This window comes from Carlito syrichta, unplaced genomic scaffold (assembly GCF_000164805.1).
Source record: "Carlito syrichta isolate Samal-C Ts95f unplaced genomic scaffold, Tarsius_syrichta-2.0.1 Scaffold308837, whole genome shotgun sequence".
Lineage (NCBI taxonomy): Eukaryota > Metazoa > Chordata > Mammalia > Primates > Tarsiidae > Carlito > Carlito syrichta.
The window spans coordinates 490,254-510,375 of NW_007252933.1; the positions used below are offsets into that span (position 1 = coordinate 490,254).

The 20,122-nt window shown below is 39.3% G+C and overlaps 1 protein-coding gene across 1 annotated transcript in view; it reads right to left on the bottom strand.

The window, feature by feature from the left end:
- The window catches only part of VWA3B (von Willebrand factor A domain containing 3B), a 195,941-nt gene that overhangs the window by 13,843 nt on the left and 161,976 nt on the right, over positions 1-20,122 (bottom strand). Inside the window, 2 exon segments of the mRNA XM_021716551.1 lie at positions 358-482; positions 6,452-6,563. Coding sequence (XP_021572226.1) covers positions 358-482; positions 6,452-6,563 — 237 coding nt within the window.

A 20,122-nucleotide genomic window follows, 5' to 3' on the forward strand; every position in this document is an offset into this window, starting at 1 on the left:
TGCCTCTGCCTTTGTTCTTGTATATAATAGAATCTTTTGCAGTTAAAATGTCAAGAGCACTGGAAGCTACAGTAATGCTCTTCCCCCAGCCACCCATTGTCTTGTAAAGGGACAAGGACCTCAAAGTTCAGAGAAAGCAAGTCTGTGCAGCTATAACCTACATGGCAGGGAGTTGGCAGGTCAGGGTCATGCACAAAGACATTGCCAGGTAATTGGCCTGAGGAACAGAGGCCACTGTTCTTCCTGTCCAAACACAAGCTCCCTGCAAGAGCTCACCTAAGTTCAGCAAAGGGCCAAACACTGGTCTTATCATCCCCTATTATCCAACTTCTGTAAACCACATCATGGAACAGGTACCTGGAGCAGCGGACAGGGCATGGCACCTCCCACAGGCGTGATAAAGGAAGTGGACACAAGCTTGGTGTCTCCATACCTGAAGCTCACCAGTGCTTGGTTAGGGCTCACAGACTTCTTCACAACCCCTGGAGGGAATCAAAGAAAAATTCAAATAGAAAGATGAATAATGTCCGTTTCCTTTGGCTCACATCACCTTATTGGTTACACTGAGTTATAACATTTTGCCTGTTTAAATCAGTGTACCCCTTGGATTTCTCCATTGGATATGGTAGGGTGCCTGCTGGATTGAACAACTCAGAGTGATAAAGCACCTGCTGAGATGGGAAGCCCAGAAAATGAGCAGAGCTTGTGCACCCAGAATCACCAGCATCTGTCCTGACGGGAACATTCTTAGAAACAAAGACCCTTCTCCTGAACACCTCCTACCATCTGATTTCCTTATTTATTTTAGCTCTACTTTCTTCCTTGAAACTGAAAGATAGAAAATAGATGCTGCTAGATTGTGAAAGTAAAAAGGAAATATATGAACTCCCATCCAAATCAGCTTTAAAAAAAAATTTTTATTTTAAAGATGTGGGGTACAATTCAGGGTGAGGTATACAAATGTTCATTATGCAGGTACCTTTGTTGATGAGGTGTGCTCCCACCTCCCCTGGCAGTTTCCCACTACTGCCAATTCCGCCCCCCCCCTGGCCGTTTCCCATTACTGCCAATCCCTTTCTTAAAGTATTATGATAATTGTTCAGGGTCTGCTTATGAGTGAGAACATGTGGTACTCAGTTCTTTGCTTCAGTTTTCATCTAATATTAGACAAATGAAAATGTAACATTGAACACATCTTACAGCTTTCCCAAAACATACAGCCAAAAGGGAAAAGAGAAAAAAGTAAGAAATTTCTTTGGCTTTTAGATATGCTAAAGGGGATATGTAATTTATATTATAGAATATAATATAGGATATATATTCTTTGATTACATAATATACTATTAGAATACAATTATATATTATAATGACAAATAATTATTAGACTAGATCATTATTATAATTCCTGTGTTAGGATTCACATTTTTTAAATCACTTACCTGACTTGAAATTTACATCCCCATTAAAAAGGGATTCTAAACATAGAGGGAGACATTTTGACATTGGACACTTCCCTTGGCAGTAACAGCTGCTCACAGACTCCTGTCAGAGACAGACATGCACACACATGTCCCGCTTGGCCCCACAGCATGTGTGCCCAGCTCCTCTGCCCTGGCTCACACGCTTGCCTTGGCAAAGCCTCGTGTCCTTGTACATGGCAAAGAAACAGCTGTTGGTTTTCATCTTGATCCATGTCTCTTGTTTTAAATGGCTAAAGAAGTACAAATCCTTTTTATTTTTTATTTTTAACACACACGTAAAAGCCAATTTCTATTGTGTGTTTTCTTATTGGACTAAAATGTTTAACTTGGGTTTTGCATTTTTCACACATTTTCTACCATAAACTGACTTCACCCTTTTCATCAGAAAAATAATTACTACTTTCTATTATAAAACAATTAAAAGCCACTCCTAATTGAGAATGAGGGGACTCATCACATCCCATATACTTGTGTGTCCCCCAACCCCCATGACTCAAATTCTTAGCCTTCTGAACTTAGCAGTATTCAGTATTAATCCAGTAGACAATTTTTCAGTTGTTTGCCTATGTCAAGAAGTTGTGACAGAGACAATATGGCCCACAAAGCCTAAACCATTTACTTTCTTTTATAGAAAAAAGTCTGCTACTTCCTACTCTGGATCATTGGATCTAAACTTTTTTGGTGTGTTAGGATGATTTCTTTTTAGTTCCTTCAATTCTGTTTTCTTCTTTGTACAATCTCTATAAACGTGGGTTGTAGATCATCTCCAGACCTTGGTGTAGTTTCTTACAGTCAATCTTCAAACTCAGTCTCACAGGGTTCCCCTGTGGCTGTCCTCCAGGGATCTGGAGGATCCAGAGCTGGCCTGCCCAGTGACTGCTAAGCCTCTATACTTGTTCATTCTCCACTGAGTTAAGGAATTGCTACGACTTCTTATGTCCGGTCAAGATCAGCTCCAATTTTTGGCTTCCTTACAGTGCATTTCTCTCTACCTTCAGTCCCAGAGAGGTGAGGCTGTGTCTCCTGGCTCTGAAATCTCTCTGGGATCTGTTTCAGGGCCTGGGCTCTAGAGAGTGGACAACCAGAAGAATCTTCACTGCTTTCTCCCACTAGAGGCTGGCAATCTTTCTGGGGAGGCGTCGGCTCCCTACCTTGGCCAGAGGGCTCTCCTGTAGTCAGCTGGGGAAAGCGAACACACTCCTGATGAGATCCTCAGCAAAAATGTTGCTGGTGCTTGGAGGTCAGAGAATTGGCGAAATAGTCTGAGCAGATAGCTTAAGGCAGTTCAGTTGGTGAAAGGTGCATGAATAGTTCTGAATCTTTGCTTTAAGCAGGCTTTCGCAGGCTGGAGACTGGATATTTTTTTTTAAACTCTGGCTCTAAGAGCTTGCTGATATTCAACATGCGACTTAAATTCCGCTTCCTCAAAAAAGCTTTAGCTTTGCTGCAGCCCGAGCGTCTCTCTACCTGCCCCACCTCCACGGCAGAGTCATCCTACACTCTGTCATCATGTTCTTTGCTCCCTTTAGTCTCAGCGGTTCCTTTCCAGCCCACTGTGCTGATTTCTGCCTCTTTGACTTGATACGAATGGTCCTGAACTGCTGTGAAATGGGAAGAGGCTTCCTCCACTCCCAGGAGAGGACAGGAGTTGTTTATATATAGATAGCCTAAGAGGAGCTGTCACATGGGAGGATAGAAGAATTCTATGTCATTAACAATGTGTGTACATCCCCACATTTAATCCACACAACACTTTTATGAGACTTTTAATCATCTTAAATCCCATTTAAAAAGACAGGGAAGCCGAGGCATAGAGAAATTAATTAACTCTAGTCATGTGACTAGTAGGAAAGAGGCAGAATTCAAAAAAAAATTAAAGAGTAGGATTTTCTGACCTTAAATTATTACACCCAAGAAAATATTGATTTGAGCCCCTTTCCATCATCATAACGTGTTCTTATGGCCAAGTGCAGAAATCACTGTGGATTTCCTGAAGTCAAGTGCTTCTCACTGAAAAACAGGAAGGATGACCCAATTTCCACAAATAATGATTTAAAATAAGGTTTTGAAATGTATTTTTCTCCTTGCCATTCAGCATCTGGATCAGCCAGATGCTGGCTTGCAGCTTCTATTCTGCACAACGCAGTTACTTCCTCAACTGGATAATCTACACTGACCCCTGGAATAGAGTTGGTCATGTGGAAATCCCTGTCGTGACCCTGAGAATGGTGGCAACAGCCAGTCTGGCCAGCTCTGCTCCAATGTGGGCCTGGCTTCACATGGTGGACACTCAAATTCAATTACTTCAATCCCGCCTCCTATTGAGGTGCACTTTAAAGACAGCTATTTTTCACTAAAAATGTTTAGGAGGTTTGGAACAACAGTTACTAGAAAAGAAGTTACCAATGAATGTCATGCCTGTGCTCTATGAAACTCCATTTGGCTTTTGTTTTTTGCATGAGAAAAAGACAACTCACAGTGACCAGGCGATCTAGATTAATATCACCAATAAGGATAGATGGACTTCAAGTATCTCTGGATGGAATGTCCTGAGAGGGACACGACATCACTTAGGTAGCATTCTGGCTAGAAATGATAACCTAAATCTAATCTAATCCAACTTGAGGAACATTCTATAAAATACCAGGCTTATTCTTAAATAGTATCATGATCATGAAAGATAATAGGAAAGGCTAAAGAACAATTCTAGATTGAAGAAGACTGAAGAGATATGCTATCTAAATGCAGTGCATGATTCTGGATTGGAACTTGTATTGGAGAAAATAAATGTGATAAAGACCATTATTAGGACAGTTAACAAAATCAAAATATATAAAGTCTTATGATAGTGCTAAATTTTCTGAATTGATACTTTTATTGCTTTTCTATTAAGAAATTATTTTACTTTTAGAAATACACATTGATATATCAAAAGATAAAGAAATATAATAAGTGTTACTTAATCTCTGATAGTTCAGAAAAATAACGTGTGTGTATATGTGAAGGGGAAGGTGAAGAGGAAGACAGAAGGGGGTCAGGAATGTGAGAGAGAAAGAGAGAAATAAGATAATATATGTGATAAAATATGATCAAATGTTAAAAATCAGCAAATCTGGGTAAAGATTATATAGGGGTTCTCTGTATTATTCTCACAACTTTTCTGTATATTTAAAATTATTATTTTAAAAAATAACTTTATGAAAGTAAAAAGTTGAAATTCTCAATGAAAAAAAGATTAGTTGACTGGGGGAGAGGAAACAGAAACTAAGTACATCTGGATAAACCCATGGACTGCTATTTAATTTGACTGACTCAGAGTTTACTACCTACATGCTAATCAAAATTACTGACTGTATGACTAAATTTAAATGTTTATTTCCTCCAAGCTGACTTATCTGAGTTTAATCACAGCTGCAGATTTAAAATTCCCGATTAGTCAGATCCTATGTGGCTGTTAGGAGGACAGCATGTGTTCTCTGCTTCTAATTGAACATTTTTAAAAATCGCTTTGGAAGTGGCTTTGGCTATTGCTTGTGGCTGTGATATTAGCCCTGTCTCCTCTGCTCCCCCAGTAGATCTTTCACATTTTGTCATTACACAGGGTTGGCACTGCATAAAAGTTCAAGCCATTCTGCTTTTCACTGGGCCCCTGGCCAGCAAACTGTTCCCCAAGCCCTAACACAACCACTTGGAATCCAGTCCTTTGCAGTATTTCCATTCAGTTGCCAGATTTCCATTCAGCTGCCAGCCTCTCCAAGGCTCAGATTCAGAAAATGAAGTTTCTCAAGCAACGATGGTCTCCTATAATCATCTCTCAGCAAATCTGAGCCTCAGAGAAATGGAAGATTCTCAGCCCCTGTTCTTGTAAAGAAGAGATTCATGCTTTACCCCATGTGCTCCTCTCAAATGCTCGGATCCATATTTAATCTCAACCAGGCAAATCCAAACAACATTTGCCATTTTAAGTAAGATGTCCCCATTGTCAGCTCTACGTATATGCCTGCTGGAAACCAAAATCCTGCTGAAGTGTTTTTTCCTCACCTGAAAAGACTATTTAATTAAGTTTAAATAATATTTTTTCTTTTAACTGGTGATTGATAAGTCATGCCTACAGAAGGTCAGCTATGTTTCTGCAGTGTAAAATTTTTGTCTAACAGAGGTCCTCAAAGTTTTGTTCTAGTTCTCTTTTCCCTACAGACCCTTCCCATGATTCCAATGATGACTTTTATGTTGATGTCTCCCAAATCTCTATCTCCAGATAGATTTTCTCTCCAGACTCTAGACCCATATCTCCAATTGCTTCTCTGACACCTTCAGTTGAGCATCTCATAGGCACCTGTGATTCGGCATATCCCAGATACAGCTCAGCCCTTTCTGTCCACACCATCATCTCCTGCTACTACTATTATCTACCTACTACCCCAAGCCAGGAATTGGAGTGACATCCTAACCCACTTTGTGTCCACTCTTCACACAGAAGTAGGAGGTATCTTTTGAAAACTTTAAAGTCCTGATTTATATGTCACCTTCCTCAGAAACTCTTCATTAACCACTGTACTTAGAATTACAGCATTCACTCTGACATTCTCAAACCCTTTGTGGTTTGAGTTTTCTCCAGAGCACTGTATCTGGCATACTACATATTTTACTTGTTTATTTCATTGCTTGTCTGTCTCCCTTACTAAGAGGTAACCTCCATGAAGACAAGAATTTGCCCAATACATTAGATCAGAACTTTCAGAATATTATGTACAAGATCATAGTAGGTATGTAATAAAATTTGTTTACTAAACAAATGATATATTAAAATAAATACATGATTTTGGCTACGTCTTTTGCCCCCAATTTGGGGAGATACCTCATCATGTTATTTGAGAATTGAAATATCAGTGTTCCAGGAAAAGCACAGGTTAAAAACTCTGGCACCCAAGTTATTTAGCAAGAGTCTCACAAAATTAAAAAAAATCTACCTGGAAAATAAAAACCATTTTCATCACATCTTGCAATAACCTTCTGGCCTTTGAGGGGATCTGGTCTTTTTGATTTAATTTTTTTGGTCGGATTTCCTTGTAATTTCTTTTGCTGAAAAAGACAAAGCAGTAATAATTGATTAGAAAAACTAAACAGATAGTGAAAATCATAAGTACTGGGCAGTCTTGAATTTTCTACTGAGAATCATATTATCGAAGAATTACAGAATGCACTTATACTATATATTCACTTTGGAGTACTTTCTTTTCCATGTTAACTAAAAATTACCCTTTTGGTAAAGGCAATATATGTCCTCCACAACTTTTATACTTTAGCTCAAGGTAAAAGGAGAATTTGGTGACTAATTGAAGAAAAGAGAAACAAAGAAAAATTATATATACATCTAGAATTTCTACAATTCTGTGCCAGCCTCAAAGTTGGAGAGCAAAGACTACTTCTTTGACCATGACCTGTACTTCTGCCTTTCTAGAATAGTGAGAGATCAATGGGTTCTTCAATAGAAAAGACCATGAGCAGTATGAGTGAGACAAGCATGGAAGCACAGTGGTTTATGGAAATATCAACCTTACTTCATCAAGACAGACAAATCCTTCTAATCATTGCCTTACAAAGAGGGAAGAAATCCATGAGCTGCAATTTGCTAATAAATGGATTATCTTTGTTTCTTGTATTTCCTGGTTGGTGCAACGGTGGATACTAGAAGGCAATGGGGAAATGGAACACAGCAAACTTCTGAGAGAAAATAACTTTCAGTCTAGAATTCTAAGTCCAGGGAGACTGCCAATCAAATTGAAAAACAAAATAAAGACATTTCTTGTCACATCCCTAAGCAGAAACTTTCCCCTCCCATCCGTCCTATCTTAGGAAGTTTCTTGAAAATGTACTTCAGTAAAATAAAGGAGTACACCAAGAAAGAGAGACACAAAAATCTAGAAAATAGTAGAATTCAGCCCAAAATGCAGGGAAGAGAAATCCCAGAATGACAGTTCTGCACAGGTCATGATCTGCAGGAAATTTCCCAAGAAAAAGAAGTCTTTGAAATCTTGAAAATATGACTGAGTTCCGTGGCTCATGCCTGCAATCCCAGAACTTTGGAAGGCCAAGATGAGAGAATCGCTTGAGCCCAGGAGTTTGACACCAACCTAGCCAACATAGTGACACCTTGTGTCTACAAAAAATTAAAAGAAAACTAGCTGGGCATGGTGGTTTATGCTTGTAGTCCCAGTTTCTTGGGAGGCTGAGGTGGGAGGATCGTCTGCCTGAACCCAGGAATTCAAGGCCATGGTGAGCCGTGATTTGTCTCACTGCACTTTAGCCTGGGCGACAGAGTGAGATCCTGACTGAAAAAAAAAAAAGAAAGAAAAATATTGAAATTAAATGCATATACACACACAAGTATGCACATATAGTTAACATATGCAAAATACAATTGTTCAAATAAATGACAAACTAAATTGTGGCATAATTTTACATACCAAAGGACAAAAGGTAAAGAAATTCCTTTGCTTGATACATTGTTCAATTGATCAGCGTATCACATAGGACCTTAAGGGGGAACATGTGCTCCTAAACTGTGACTTGTCCCAGAGTTGAACAACATGTCTCCAATCATAATAATGAAAACACTCTTTCGTAGTTTTTTAAAGTAAAATTTTAAACATTTGCAATACACCTTTGGAAAGAGCACAGCGTTGCTAACACAATGACTTAAGTGTGGAATGAAAGGGAAAAGAAAAAGCAGTGGCACAGATATCTCCACCAAGAGTCAAGATTGAAGAACATTATGAAACTTGACAGATAAAGATAGCAGTTTAAATATATTACATAAAATGCTACAAATGCAACCAAAAGAACAAAAGTTAATATAAAAATCCAATATTAGGAGTAGGAGAAAAAGTGATGACAGCAAAATCATCTTTTTCATATAGTGGGATAAAAATATTATTGAAATATAATAAATTGAAACATTGAGAAATATATGAAATAAATACCTCAATAAAATGTAAAAATCTGGAAATCTCAGAAAGGAAAGAAATGAAGAACAGAATGCCCTTATGTTCTATATAAATGAATCAAAGTCCTAGACTCTAAGGTGCACATGAGCAGAAAAGACTCAAAGCAGCACACACAGCAAAGGCTTTGAGAACTGAACTACAATTTAAACCATTGCCCAAGTTCCAGACTACCAAAATAAATCTTGAGTGATGTGGGCATAAGGCAGATTCAAAGAAAGGAGCACAGGCTTTTGAAACTGAACTGACATGGGAACCACGACCCATAGAGGGTAAGACAGGACTTGTAGTTCAAACCTAACCAAATTTGACAAAAATTAAACAAATTCAGTCTTTACCACCACTGCCCATAGAGGGTAAGACAGAGCTTGTAGTCTAAACCTAAGCAAGTTTGATGAAAATTAAACAAATTCAATCTTCACCGCAGAATTTAAACAGGATCCATAATCCTTTTTGTTTGTTTGTTTTTCTTTGAGTTGGGATCTCACTCTGTAACCCAGGTGGAGTGCAGTGGCATACTCACAGCAACCCCAGAGTCGACCTGCTAGGCTCAGGTGATCCTGCCACCTTAGCCTTCCAAGTAGCCAGAAGCATAGGCATGCGCTATCACACCTGGCTAATATTTTTGTTTATTGTAGAGATGAGGTCTCACCAAGTTGCCCAGGCTGTTCTGAGTCATAATCTTAAAACATAATATTCAAAATGTCCACCGCACAATCAAAAATACAACAAAAAAGCAAGCAGATATGACAAATTATCAAGGTAAAAGGCAATCAATAGATCCTCACATATGCTGGAATGATCAAATAAAGATCTTAATTTGGCAATAATAACCATAGTCCATGAAGTAAAAGTACATACACCTGTAATAAATAGCAAGCTAGTTTTACTCAGCAGATAAATAGAAGCTATTAAACATAAATGGGAAATTTTAGAAGATATATATTATCTGGAAAGACTCGATGTAACAGGAAAGAGATAGTGTACTTGAAGACAAAACAACAGAATGTATCCAATTTGAAAGAACACAGAAAAAAGTTTCAAAAAATGAACAAAATCTCCTTTCCTTTTTCAAATAATCTCAAGCCCCTTTCCTGTTTCAAATAATCTCCTCAACGCCCAGCTCAATTATAGCTTTTCTGTAAGACATTGCCCCTAGGAATTTTCAGTAAAAGCAAAGAAAAAGACTGTTTTCTTATTTCCAAATGGCACTACATGAATCAAAGTTAGAGTGAATTTCATGGCTAGGTCTACTACATGAAGAAAACAGTAGCATCGTTTTGATTTGTTAAGTTCAACTCTGACATTCTATTTTTTATACCTGACAACTGATTTTTAACAGAAAATCCCAATCCCTCCCTACTAACTGCTCCTTAAAAAAATTCCCCAAAGCCTTTATTCCTCAGCCAGAATGTTCATTATTTTTAATTCTCAATCAATTTGAGGACCCATGTTCTTGCAAAATGTATTAAAAATGAATTACTAGAAAAATAAAATAACAAATATATAAATAATTTGATAAAATCTATTTCAGGTAAGAGCTATTTCAGGATTCTGAAAAGCAAACATGCAATAATACTTGAGTTTGTAAAGAAGGCAAGAATTCAAAGTACCACCAGACTTGTCGTGAGTTTACCATTTTTTCTCTCTACTATCTCCTGCCTGATATCAGGATGGTCCAAAACCCAGAAGTGGGCACCAGGATGCAGACAGAGCTAGCTCTAGGAGAAGTTCTCTAGTTCTAACTTAAGGAATGAGAACAGGAATTCCTAATACTCAAAGAGAATACAAAAATTGCCCTCTCTTTCTTTTCCTCCATTCCCACACCACAGTCTCTAAGCAATCCTGTGGAAGTGGCAATAATACTGTAGGCCTAAAACAGCTAAAACTTTGAAGGAATGGAGTTTTCCTATTTCCTATCTGATTGGTGGCATTGTACTTTCTCTCTCTCTCTCTCTCTCTCTCTCTCTCTCTCTGTTGGAGTCTCACTCCATTGCTCAGGCTGAAGTACAGTGGCACGCTCAATGCCATCCCAGCGTCGACCTTCTGGGCTCAGGCAATCCTTCCAACTCAGCCTTCCAAGTAGCCGGAATTACAGGCACATGCTACTATACCCAGCTAATTTTTGATTTACTGTAAAAACGAGGTCTCGCCCAGTTGCCCGGGGCTCAGGCAATCCTCTTGCCTCAGTCTCCCAAAGTGCTGGGACTACAGGCTTGAGCCACCAAACCTGGTGACATTTTGATTTCAAGAAGGTGGGGTGAATTCACATTGTTGTCTCTCTCTGTTTCCTTTCCTCTCCCTCTTTATCCTCTATTTGGCTCCAGATGTAAGCACAGTAAGTAGAAGCATGCAAGTGGGCTGGGTAAATAAAACCCTAGATTCATGGCTGGAGTACTGGAATGAGGAATTCTAGGGAACTGGAGATTTCTGGGAAGATCATTCATATAGAAAAGGGAAGGCTAAGTATCAACCCAATACCAAACCAGACAAAGATATCACAAGAAGACAAACTAAGACCATTTTCCTCATGAATACAGATGCAAAATCCACAAGAAAATATCAGCAAATAAAGCCAACAACATATAAAGATTATACACAATGGCTAAGTAGGATTTATCTCAGGAATGTAAAATGGTTTAAAAACCATATTAATAGAATAAAGGATAGCAATTAGTGTAATACACTATATTAGTAGAATAAATAATCATAAAACTATATGATTATTTCAATGCATGGAGAAAGAGCATTTGACAAAATCCAACACCGTTTTATGATAAAAACTCTCAGCAAACCAGAAATAGAAAGAAAATTCCTCAACTTGATAAAAGGCATCTATATAAAACCTACAAGAAACATGGTACTTAATGTTGAAAGATGAGATGATTTCCCCTTAAGATCAGAAGACAAAAAACTCTTGCCATTTCTATTCAAAAGTTTGTTGAAGTTCTAGCCAGTACAATCAGGCAAGAAAAAAAAAAAAAGCCTCTAGTTTGGAACAAGCAAGATTGTCTTTATTCATAAATGAAATGATCCTATATGTGAAAAACTCTAGGGAATCCACCTAAAAGCTGTGTGAATTAATTAACAAGTTCAGCAAGGTGTCATGTTACAAGATAAATATATATTTAAAAATTATTTGTATTTCTCTTTTTTTTTATTTCTCTTTTTGAATGATTAAAATTGATAAGTTATATTAACATGATTTCAGTGGTGGGGTATTTTTATACTGATTAAAAATGGATTATATATATATATATATATATATATATTATTTTCCCAACTACCCAGAGTATTTGTATTGTGAATGATATTATTAAAAGCATTTAACACCAAGTAGGTTAAAAAAAATTAGTTGTATTTCTATATACTAGAAATTAACACTTTAAAAGTAAAATTAAGAAAGCATTCCATTTACAATAGCGTCAAAAATCATATAATATTTTGGAATGAATTATCAAAATAAGTGAAAGGCCTAAACACTGAAAACTACAAAACATGACTGAAAGAAATCAAAGATCTAATAAGTGGAGTGATATATCACGTTTATGGATTAGAAGACTTAACATTATTGAGATAGCCATTTTTCCCAAGCTAATCTATAGACAATATAATTTATATCAAAATTCCAGCAAGTTTTTTGTCTTTTTGGTTTTTTTTTTCCACAGAAACTGAGAAGTTGACTCTAAATCATACATGCAAATGTGGAGAATCCAGATAAGCCAAAATAATTTTTGTTTGTTTGTTTTTAATTTTAAAGATGTGGAGTACAATTCAGGATTAGGTATGCAAGTGGTCATTGTACAGGTTAAGGCTGGGCCTCCTTTTGAATAATTTTGAAAAATAACAAATTTGGAGGACTTGCACTTTTTTATTTCAGAATTTACTAAAAAACTGAGGTCATCAAGAAAGCATGATACTGTTATAAGGATAGGCATATGAATCAGTGGAACAATGTTGAGAGTCCAGAAATAAATATTTATATTTATGATCAATTGATTTTTGACACTTTGGAAAAAAGTTTGGAAGTTTCTAAAAACAGTGGCTCACGCCGGGCTCAGTGGCTCAGCCTGTAATCCTGCACCTTTGGGAGGCTGAGGTGAGTGAATTGCCTGAGCCCGCGGGTTCGAGACCCGCCTGGGCAGCAAGACCTCATCTCTACAATAAATAAAAAAATCAGCCGGGCGTGGTGGCGCATGCCTGTAATTCCGGCTACTGGGAAGGCTGAGGCGGAAGGATCACCGGAGCCCAGCAGGCAGAGGCTGCGGTGGCCAGGAGAGGCCACTGCACTCCAGTCTGGGTGACAGAGTGAGACTCCAACTCAAAAAAAAAAAAAAAACAACAGTGGCTCATGCCTGTAGTCCCAACACTTTGGTAGGCAGAGGTGAGAGGATTGCTTGAGCCCAGGGATTTGAGACCAGCCTGGGCAACTTGGTGAGTCCTCATTTCTACAATAAATAAAAAAATTAGCCAGGCATGGTAGCATATGCCTGTGGTTTCAGCTACTTGCAAGACTTAGAGAACTGAAGTGGAGGATCGCCTGAGCCCAGCAGGTTAAGGCTGCGGTGGCCATGGGTATGCATTGCACTGCAGCCTGGGCGACAGAAGGAGACTTTGTTTACTCAAAAAATAAAAAATAAAAACAAACAAAGTTACCATACATCCTAGAAATACCACTACAGTATTAGGTATCTAGCAAGATAAATGAAAACTTATAACCACACGGCATTATTTACAATGATGAAAGGCGTAAATAATTCAAATGTTCATTAACTGGGAAATGAATAAACAAAGTGTGGTACAGTCATACAATGGAATATTATTCAGCCATATATATATATAAATATACAATGGAATATTATTCAGCCATTTATATATATAATATATAATATAATATATATATTACAGAAAAAGCAAATTTATAGAGAGAGAAATTAATTAGTGGATACCTGGAGCTGAGAATGTGAACAGAAATTGACTGCAAATAGGCATGAGGGATCTTTTTGGGATGATGATAACATTCTAAAACTGGATTGTGGTGATAGTTGACAACTTCGTCAGTTGTCTTAAAAATCATTGCATTGAAATTGATGAATTTCATGGTGTGTTAATTACACATCAACAAATATGGTTTTTATAAAAGTAAAAATAGGTGGTCATTTATTTTTGGTTTTCTCTCACAGGATTTTGCATATACTACAGTGGGCTGAATGACTGAATAACACAGAAACTTCTGAATCTTTTAAATCAAAAGGTAAACCAAAAAGACCCTTTTCTCCAAATTGCTATACTGCAGAAACTGGTTATCTTCCATCCTAGATTTTTTTCTCCTTCTTTCTTGACCATTAACTTATTAATTCTTGGGGTTTTTAAGGAAATTAGTCCTCCATTTCCGTTACAATGCCCAGCAAAATCCTTCCCCAGTCTCTCTTCTTCACAGACCATTAACTCCTCGTCTTCTTCATGACACAAAGTCCAATATAAAGTTTTTTCATAGGCATTTTGATGCCAACTTTCTGCAGTGCTTATAGCTATATAGTTATAGCCATGTATTTGCAGTGCTATAGTTATATCATAAATAAAGCATTCAATGCATTTTATGAGTTCATCTGCAGACCTCCACTTAAGGAAGTCTCTAATTTATGAGGCAATTGACTATAAAAATTTAAATAACTTCAGGCAGTCTGAACACCATTTGCTCTTGGGTCATTATTCATGTTCAATACAGCTTGGGTTCTGGAAATAAGTGGGCTCATTTCCATGGTGCCCCGATGTGATTGGGTTTTGTCGCAGCCATCCATCATTTGGATCTGTTTGGAGATATTTTTCAGGTTCATTAAAAGAAGTGGGAGTGTGGTTTATAACCTCAGAGATGAAAACTCAGAACCAGGTGCTCAGAAGAGATGAATTAATAAGCTAAAGGGTTAAGGTTTCGTAAAGGAACCGTGGGATATTATTAAGTCTTCAAACATGCATGGCTGGTAGCTCTTGCAGCCGTGGACAAAAATGAACACTGAACACTACTCTGTTGTTTATGATATTTCCGTTTGGCTAAATGTTGCTTAAATCCCTCCCTTCTCATGAAATTTCCCCTTTTACTGAGGCAATCAGAATGTCACAAAGAGTTGCCCAACGTCACTGGTAGACAGTGAATGTCATCTGCCTATTCCTGGTTTTTCACTCAGAGGAGAAATCTAAGCACTCCTTTCCATGGGAAATTCAGAACGAACGGCAGCCTGCAATGACCTTGAAGAGAGGAGCCTGGACCAGGAGATAGGAAAAACAGGATTAAGAGCTGTTCACCTTGCTGTGTGACTTTGGGCAATCTTTTAACCTTTCTGGGCCTCGGTTTCTGTATATGCGAAAAGAGAAACAAACTAAATGATCTTCAACGCCCTCTAATTTCATAATTCTGTCCAGGAGAGTCTGCATCTGCACTCCTGGAGAAGTTGTCAGGCCATGTTTATACAAGGAAAGGCATGCAAGCATACTAACCTTGCTTGCAGTTTTCACAAGATGAGGGAAGTGTACCGGCCAGATCAGTGAATGTGAGTAGCACAATTTTTCTGTCTTCAAACTTCAAGGAGATGCCCACAGCACAATTTCTTAGAGCCCGCTCTTCGGAACATGCCAAGTTAAATCAGTTGTAGTCTAAAAATCTCACCTTTACATAAAGTTTAACTTCCAAAGCCACCTTGCTTCATGCCACAAGTGTTCACATCAAAGACCAATTAGCCGGAGAAATAATGCTGGTCACTGAGGCCACCAGACAACCTCTCTCCCTCCAGATGGACAACAACTATAATTCCACAAAGATGTCCACATTGATTCCAGAAAGGCATTTTTTCCCTTTAAATTTCACCAGTATGACCAGTCATTTATTAGAACCTATGCCTGGGTACATGTAAGGATCCTTTTTACAATTCTGTGTAAGTAGAGTCACATAATTTATTTAACTAGCCCTCTTTTATCTATAAATTCCAAATATTGATTCTCTCAATGTCCTAGCCAGAAGATAAAGGAGAAAATTGCTTTCTACATTTTCAGAATAGGCCTGGAGGTATGAATCTGGGAACTCGGTTGCCTAAAATCATGAGAGCTTTTTTCCCCATAGTTGCCACTCAATTCCCAATTTATCTGATACAGAGCAGCCATTTGCTCTGTGAGGACCTTCTCTCTGTATGGACGATAACAATCAATGGCAGCAATGTGGAGTTCCATGACCCTCATTCTTAACACTGCAAATGCCACCTAAGTGATATCTTTCTAAATGGCCAAAGATATCACCTCCCTTCAAGTCATTCATACACTCGTGAGTTCACCTGAAAGGACCAGTATGGATATACTGAAGGACTCTGTGCAAGTAACTCACACTGGCTCTGCTTTTGTTTTCAGCTATTGGCAAGAACTCATTTCTGGTTGATTCCACAGCACAGAGCTTTATGGAAGGAGTCAGTCATCATGATTCATATTTATCCCACAGCACCATCAGTGCTGTTGTACTTTCAGGATAAAGCAGAGCGGCCATGGCTAAGCAAGCCTACAGGCCAGCTTTCATACAATGATTCATCCCATAGAGATAGAACATAGGTTTCCCAGGATAAAAGGATGCTTATTAGAGCAGCTAGACATGCCATCCCTTTAGGCAGAATATTGACAACTTTGTTCCAGAAAGATGATATCCTGCTGTTTTTGAATCTTGCCAAAGACTTTAGAGATACTATAGAGCTCTCACCAAGGAACATCCCTCAATGCAGTTCCCTTCCTGCCTCAACTGTACCTACACACAGTATACAAGCAAACCACAGGGGTTCAAAACAGACATCCATGAATGATGAGAGTCAAAGAGAATCAAGAGAGAGCAAGAAATGCACCAAATACATAAGCTGACATACCTACAGGCTTAGGCACACAAGAATAGCTGCATACAGTTTCAGTGAGGAAGTCCCATGAGTGAGGACACTGGCAGTAGGGATGCTGAGCACTGGGTGATTTGACTTAGCTTGTCCTCAAAATTCAGATAACCCAATTCACTTCGTTGCCAGAGTCTATGACCAGGTGATGGGCCTAGGGCCTCAATGGTGTCACCCTCCTTTCATTTAGTCACCTGATTTCAAGGATGTGATTTTGGGCTTGAATTTGTGGAGATAGTAGTTAACTAAATGTTTGATGCTTTAACATTTTCCACATTGGGAACAGGACACATTTCTACAATTTAACTAGAAGTAGTGTTTAGCTCAAAATCTTGTGAAAGACCCCCTACTAAATATGTCTCCTTCCCCATTGACTCTACCAATCAAAACCCCCACATTGTCCTAGCAGAAGCTCCAGCATGTTCCTCAGTTCATGTTTGTCTTTAAGGTCATGTAAGGTCTGTGTAACTGCTCTAATCAAGATAATATGTCTAGAGTCAGGAGGGTTCGGACTCTTCCTCTCCCTAGGACACCTAATTACAAGACCAGAACATCCTCAAACTGTCTCTTGGAGAATTCAACTTCCCTGAAAACCTTGGTGAACAGGACGGGGCCAACCCGGAGCATTTTCAGACCTTTAAGTTCTCTTCTCATTTAGATTTACAGGGTTTTTTTTTTTTTTTACCCCAAAAGTATTGAGAGTCCCTTTTCAAAACATCCCCTTTAAAAAGAGACTCTAGAGAGAGAATGAAAAAAAAAACAACAACAACAAAAAAAACACCACCTTACAGGAAAAGGTAAACCAGGAATAATAACCTCCCACCCAGCCTCTCTAGGCCTTGGAGTGAGTGACCCATATAGATGGGTTGGGAAGCCTTAGAGTACTTTCTTTCCCAGGACATTTGCACATTAATAGGAGGCAAATATTGCTTCACTTATTTAGTGAAACTCTAAGTGGAAATTCCTGCCTCTGCCCGAACAGGAAGCGAGGTCTCCTTGCCAGCTTCCCCCAAGTACAGCATTTCTGGGCTGGGGCTCACGGAAAAGCTGGCAGTACTGCATGGGAGTCCAAGGCTTAAGGGGACTTAGCCTGGGACTTAGCCTCGCTTTAAAAACCAGAGGGAGGAAGAGGAGTGCTTTCGTAGAGACCCTCTCCCCCCAACCCACCTCCTCAGGGAACAGTATAACTTTTGAAAACACATCATGAGAAATACTCATCCCTAAAACTTCAGCGCAGTTTCCACTTTCCTCTCCAGAGGCTGTTTCTGAGCCGAGCACAAACCCAGTGAGTTGTCTGGCTTTACCCTCATCCCAGTTAGTGGCGCTCTGTGCTGTGTGAATGACTCCTTAAGATGAGCAAGAAACAGTTCTACAGATGAAGCCCTGAACTGGGAAACATTCCTTCTCCTCCCTAACCCCAGGGCAGCACTAGCACTGGGTCATGGAGAAAAGCTCATCACTCTAAAAGTAAAATCTCCAACCAGACATTAACAAAGAGCAATTCTGAGGACTTTTATGAAAAGATGAACCTCTGTGTGTGTGTGTGTGTGTGTGTGTGTGTGTGTGTTTGTAGCAGCAAAGGAATCTAATAAGTATGCATTATATTTAAAACCAAACAAAACCAAAAACGATTTCCCTAGCTTGAAAAGCAGACCTGTTATACCTTCTTAGGGAATATTCCCTCGCTGCTCTAAAAAAAATCAAAGGGAGAAAAATTCTGAATGTTTTAAATGTTTAAATCAGAAAATCACCTAGGTTTTGGGATTTGTAATTTGGGTGTTGCTGATACAGTTATCCATCTCTTACTACTCTAGAGAAAAACAAAAACCACACATTGTAGCTGGTTTTGTGTCACTGCCTGATATATAGACTGCTACCAGCTACCTGCTTCATACAAATATCTCACCCAAGACTGTGGCATACAAATAAATTCTGGGCCTTTAAGAAAACTTTCCAAGACACCAGTCTCCCTGGGCTGGCTATTCTGTCTCTACCCACTTGCCCCCCAAATCCAGTCTCTGCCCTTCCCCACCCTGCTCTGTTCCCCCAGAGGCTGGCCCCAGGGGCTACACCACTCTATTTCCATAACTGGCTGGTTCTGGAAGGGAGCATGTGAGGTGCTGGCAGAGACCAAAAGGCAGGAGGAAGGAAGAAGGTCAGGGTATTGTTTCCAGTTCCCTCCCTGCTATGTCTCTCTAGGGCTCCCTTCCACCCCACTGGTAGACTCCTCTCACAGGGTCCCATAAACATCTTTCCTTCCCAAGGCATTGGCAGTAGTGGGAAACTGTGGGAGGCACACCTCATCAACAAGGGTATCCGGATAATGAACATTTGTATACCTAGCCCTGAATTGTACCTCACATCTTTAAAATAAAAGATTAAAAAAAGAAAATTAAACAAACATCTTCCTTCCCTTATCCCTTCAAGTCTAGGAGTGATAACAACTTCCTACAGTTACTGGGGCCTGGATGCCTCCCTATCGTCTGTGGACTGCCTAAGACCTACCTTCACCTCTGCAAAGTCTCTACATTACCATTTCTTTACTTGACCTGAACAGGATTGGGATTCAATTTCCTATCTGGCTCCTGCTGAAAAGCTCAGTTGTCTCCTTTCTAAATAGTGACCCCGGCCAAGCCTGTTTACTGCGCATAGTAGAATTCATACCTCAGAACGAAGATAAACAGAGGCAGGAGAGTTCCAGGGTCTGCCCAGCTGAAATCTCTAGGGAGGAGGGTTGCCTTTAGCTTTAGAATGAAAAGACAACATGACAGCTGGTTTTATCACCTCGGGGATCTCCAGAGTTGACACTCACCTTCGCTCCTGAACATGAAGATACTAGACAGAAGACTTCCCAGACAATAGAGTGTATGGGCATTTTCCTCCTCTTTTAAAAAGTTTTCTCCAGTGACCAGTAATCCTGGGCAGGATTATCTCCTTAAATGACAGCCAACTGTGGCACAATCATGAGGTTGGCCGCATCTTCTCTTTGGCATTCTCATGCTCTCTGAGATATCACTTCACCCATACCCCCTACACCAACCTTAGGGGCTCACCTGGGGTCCCATTTCCAGATGGTGACTTATCACTGCAGTGCTGTCTGGGGATAGTATGGCCGTAATGTACACATGTCATTCTTTCTGTGGTGGCAGCATCATCAATGTACAACCCAAGCTTGTTAACCCCCCGCCCTCATACCAGGAGATGAGATCTTACTCTACTGAAAAGCTCACAGCCACTGGGGAGCTAATCTTTCTCCCAGACCAAATATCAGCAGAACAGACTAAAGTTTTTACTAGTGGAATAGGAAAGGCTGACTAGTTGGTTAGGATGTGATGTCTCCCAGCTCCCTTTAAAGGAGGGTGCTTGAGAATCATCCAAGTAAAAGGAGGGTTGCAATGCAAGAATGACAATTGGCTCATTTACTATCTGGGAGCATGGATAAAAACTGTATATATTCTTACTTCATTTTATGTAACTCAAAGAAATTTCCCTCTAAGTTTCCCCAATTAATAGTGCCAAAGTTATAATCCAACATAAAGTTCTTAAGTTCAGATGGTCTCTTAACACCATCTCACCCAGCTCACCTATATTCCCTTCCGATGTGCATTTTCCTAACACTCTCTTTCCTGCACAGTTTTCCATGGAGTGGAGCACTCAGTTCACCATTCCTAAAGGCCATAGACTCCAGATTCCTTGCCAATTATGGCTTTGAGAAGCAAACATG